The 4125-nt window shown below is 35.3% G+C and overlaps 2 protein-coding genes across 2 annotated transcripts; both read right to left on the minus strand.

Moving 5' to 3' along the window:
* Positions 1-1799: 1799 nt before the first annotated feature.
* LOC113360050 lies at positions 1800-2249 on the minus strand. The gene has a single exon (XM_026603600.1). The coding sequence runs from the start codon at positions 2247-2249 to the stop codon at positions 1800-1802; it is 450 nt and encodes a 149-aa protein (XP_026459385.1).
* Positions 2250-2281: 32 nt separating this feature from the next.
* LOC113360051 lies at positions 2282-3178 on the minus strand. The gene has a single exon (XM_026603601.1). It carries the CDS (start codon positions 3176-3178, stop codon positions 2282-2284), a length of 897 nt encoding a protein of 298 aa, XP_026459386.1.
* Between the last annotated feature and the right edge of the window lie 947 nt (positions 3179-4125).

The raw sequence follows: 4125 nt of genomic DNA on the forward strand, positions 1-4125 counted from the left end.
TACACCTGACCACATTTATGTCCTTTCATTCTTAGTCCTCCTTCCTTTACATACTTCATTACCCTTCTTTGAACATTTTGCACACTTGGTTTTACCTCATCAAAATATTTCCTGTTCTTTTGAAACCATATCTCTTTCAGAGCCACACAAGCTGCAGTAATACATATTTCCTGAATGAGAGGACTTTTATTCTTTATACACTTCCATACATCCTCAAATGACTTGGGAACTTTAACCTGAAAAATGGATGATATCCATTCCCATATTTCAACACTGACTGCACAGTCCCATAACAGATGATTCATACTATCTTCTTCTTTTTCACAAATGCAACATCTAGATGCTAGCTCATACCCATTGCTCACCATAATTGCATCATCAATATAGATTTCTTGCACAAGTTTCCAAATATTGCTTGCAATACTAGGATGTAAGAAATTATTCCACACATACCTTGACCAATGCTTTCTGGTCTCCTTATGTCTGATTTTATTTGTAGCTGCTGACATTGTGAATACTCCTTTAATATCTCCATTCCATATCATTTCATCCTCATCTCCACTGGTTTCTGGTAATTTTTGGTTCATCATTGCATCTTGGATTTCACTTGGAATATCCCATGCACCCTCATGTAAGATGTCAGCTAGTTTTGTCTTTTTATTGTTTTGATAAAACTGAGAAGTACTCATTGCATTTTCCAGTGTAGTTTCACCTATCCACACATCATACCAGATTGATATTTTCTCACCAGTCCCTATATTCCACCTGATATTTTCTTTCAATACTTCCCCTGCCCATTTAAGACCTGGCCACACAGTAGATAACTGCCATTTTTTACTCCATTGACCATCCTTCTCTATATATTTAGCTTTAAAAAAAAGCTGCCCATTCTTCATTAGAGTGCATGATTTTCCACATCATCTTCATCAACAATGCTCTATTTATGACCCCTAGTCTTGGAATAGCAAGTCCACCTTCTTCCAATGGAGTACACACTTTTTTCCATGCTAGAGTTTTGGATTTCCTAACTTCACCATCACCTGACCAAAGGAAGTTCCTTATAATCTTCTCACATATTTTGATAATAGTTGAAGGCCATTTGTACACAGCCATGTTGTACATAAGTATGCTACAAAGATCTGACTTAATGAGCACCAGTCTTTCTTGAAAGGACAACATTTTTCCTTTCCAGATGGCAAGTTTGCTCTGTAACATCTCCACCATTGGCCATACAGTTGAGGATTTAACTCTGCCTGCTGCTAAAATAACCCCCAGGTATTTATCAGGAAATTCACTGAGCTCCTTCTGCATTATTTCTTGTATCATTTTTTTCCTTAAGATAGATGTGTCATCTATGAAAAGTTTACTCTTGCTTTTATTAATGATTTGCCCTGAACATTTTTGATATGCTTCTAGTAGCAGCTGAACTTGTTGAAGACATTTTTTTCCTCCATTACAAAACACAAAAACATCATCTGCAAAAAAACAGATGAGTTGGACCAATCCCCTTTCTTATAACCATTGAAGTTATTTTACCTTCAGTCACCAGTTGAGTTATCTTCCTACTCAGCACTTCCTCCATAAGTACAAAAATAATTGGAGATAGGGGATCTCCTTGCCTGAGTCCCCTACTCACTTGAAAAAACCCACATGGACCTCCATTGATCAGTAGTGAAATCCTTGCTGATTTAAAAATCACATGAAGCCATTCACACCAACTTGAGGAGAAACCAAATTTTTTAAGTACTTGATAGAGAAACTCCCAACTCACTGAGTCATATGCTTGTGAAATATCAAGTTTAAGTGCCAATATTACCACCTCTTCTCTTCTTTTTCATTTCATTGACCATTTCAGAAGCTAGAAGTACTTGTTCTTGAATACATCTTCCCTTTATGTAAGCTGCTTGTTGAGGAGCTACTAGTTTTTCCATCAAGGTACTCATTCTCACAGTCATAATCTTGGTAATGATTTTAAAACTCAAATTACTTAGACAAATTGGCCTAAATTTATTTGGAGTTTTTGCTCCCTGCACTTTTGGTAACAGAACCAAGAAACTTGAATTAAGACCTTTGGGAATAAATCTTCTTTTCCAACAATATTGAATTGCTTGCACCACATCTTCATGTATGATCTGCCAACAAGCTCTATAAAAACAGCCTGAAAATCCATCTGGTCCTAGTGAACTCTCAGGGTCCATATTAAAAACAGTATTTTTAATTTCTTCCTCACTAGGAACTGAATCCAACATTTTTTGATCTTCTTCTGTAATTTGATTTGGAATCACATCCAATAATGAACCTGCATCCTCCACTGTTTTAATTTGAATTTCTCTTCATAGTGCTTAACTAGAAGTTTTGCTATCTTCTCTTGATTAGTGCAAACATTCCCATTCTCATCCTCTAGTTCACTGATAAAATTTTGAGTTTGCCTTATCTTGACAGAAGTATGTAAAAAATTTGTATTAGCAGCTCCATCTTTTATCCAATTAATCCTTGCTTTCTGTTTCATCATTGTATTAAAATAGACTTCCTTAGTGTTAAGAACATTCTGAGATTCCACCAAATTATTCAGATTCTCCTCATTAAATGGATCTTTATATGATAACTCCATTGCTTCTTGAACTTTGATTTCAGCCTCCTTCATTTGAATATTAACATTTCCAAACACCTGCCAATTCCATTCTTTAAGAATATTTTTCAATCTCTTCAACTTTGTTTGAAATACAAAATCTGGATCACCAACCACTTCCTCTGACCAACTTTTTTGAACTGTTTCCATGAAATTAGGATGATATATCCACATTTTATGGAACTTAAATGGAGAATTTTTTGGTTTAGGATTGCTCAACTTACCACCTAATAAAGGGGCATGATCTGAGGCAATTTTGACTCCCACTTTAAAACTCCAATCTTCATAATTTTGTAACCATAGATGGTTAAACATTGCTCTATCCAAAATGCGAAGAATCCTTTTATTACCATGTTGACAATTGGACCATGAATGTTGCTGCCCTGATCTTGGAGCTTGCAGTAATTCACACACATCAATACAGTTATTAAAGTCTAACATTGATCTTTTGTTTGGATCTTTACCTCCAATTTTTTCTTCTGCACAAGTGATAGCATTGAAATCCCCCAGAATTAACCATGGATTCTTCAATTGACTGATGATTTCCATTTCTGACCATAAAAACCTTCTTTGAACTATCCCCGCATGAGCATGAACTCATGATATTAATGAATCCCCAACACTCACAGTGATCATTTGACTTGACATTGATACAACTATTGGAGTTGGTAGTGTTTTATTCCAAAACAACCAGATATTCCCCTTTTTATTTGAGACTGAATTATGAATAACCATACTTTGCATGCCTGGTGAATTTAACTTCTTGCAAAAAGATGAATTACAAAAAAAATTTGGTTCTGCTACCCAAACTAATGAAGGATTGAATTGATTTACTAAATACCAAAGTTTTTATTGAGCCCTAGGTCTTTTAAGGCCCCTTAAATTCCAGAATATTACCTTCATTGTTTAGGATGGAGGCATGTCCCTCCTTTTCCTTGTGTTCTTCTAAGATTATGCTTTACTGGTGCAGGTTGAGCCTTTGGTTCAACATTCTTTTGAGCATCTGATTTTGTAGCCATGCTTGGTTTTTGAATAACCCTGGACCAAGAAGTGGAGGGGACTCTTTCTTCAGATACTTCACAATTTTTACCATTTACATATTTGATTACACTGTTTTCCAGAGCATTATCATCCACCACCTGTAAGATTTTTGCATGACTTAACATTTCTTCACTAGTACTTTGTTTTCCATTATCCATATCTTTTAACACTTCAAATCTGCCAGAACTTCTTTGAAGAATACTTATTGATTCATTAACTGATTCCTTAGCTTGAGATGGAGTACTGTTCTCATTTATTGAACTGTTAACTGCTTTTTTTATTTGAGGTGGAGCTATATTCTCCATATCCTGAATTGGAGAATTGGCCTCATTTGTTGAACTATTAACTGTTTCTTTGATTTGAGGTGGAGCTATATCAAATTTTTCCATATTCTGAGGATTTTTCTTACTGCCTGCTTGTTGTACTCCCACTGTATCCTGAGATGTGTTATTCTT

Source organism: Papaver somniferum, chromosome 3 (genome assembly GCF_003573695.1).
Source record: "Papaver somniferum cultivar HN1 chromosome 3, ASM357369v1, whole genome shotgun sequence".
Taxonomy (NCBI): Eukaryota; Viridiplantae; Streptophyta; class Magnoliopsida; order Ranunculales; family Papaveraceae; genus Papaver; species Papaver somniferum.

Coding starts and splice junctions, on each gene's coding strand:
- LOC113360050 (XM_026603600.1), bottom strand. CDS start 2,249: ATGTTGGATTCAGTTCCTAGTGAGGAAGAAATTAAAAATACTGTTTTT.
- LOC113360051 (XM_026603601.1), bottom strand. CDS start 3,178: ATGGAAATCATCAGTCAATTGAAGAATCCATGGTTAATTCTGGGGGAT.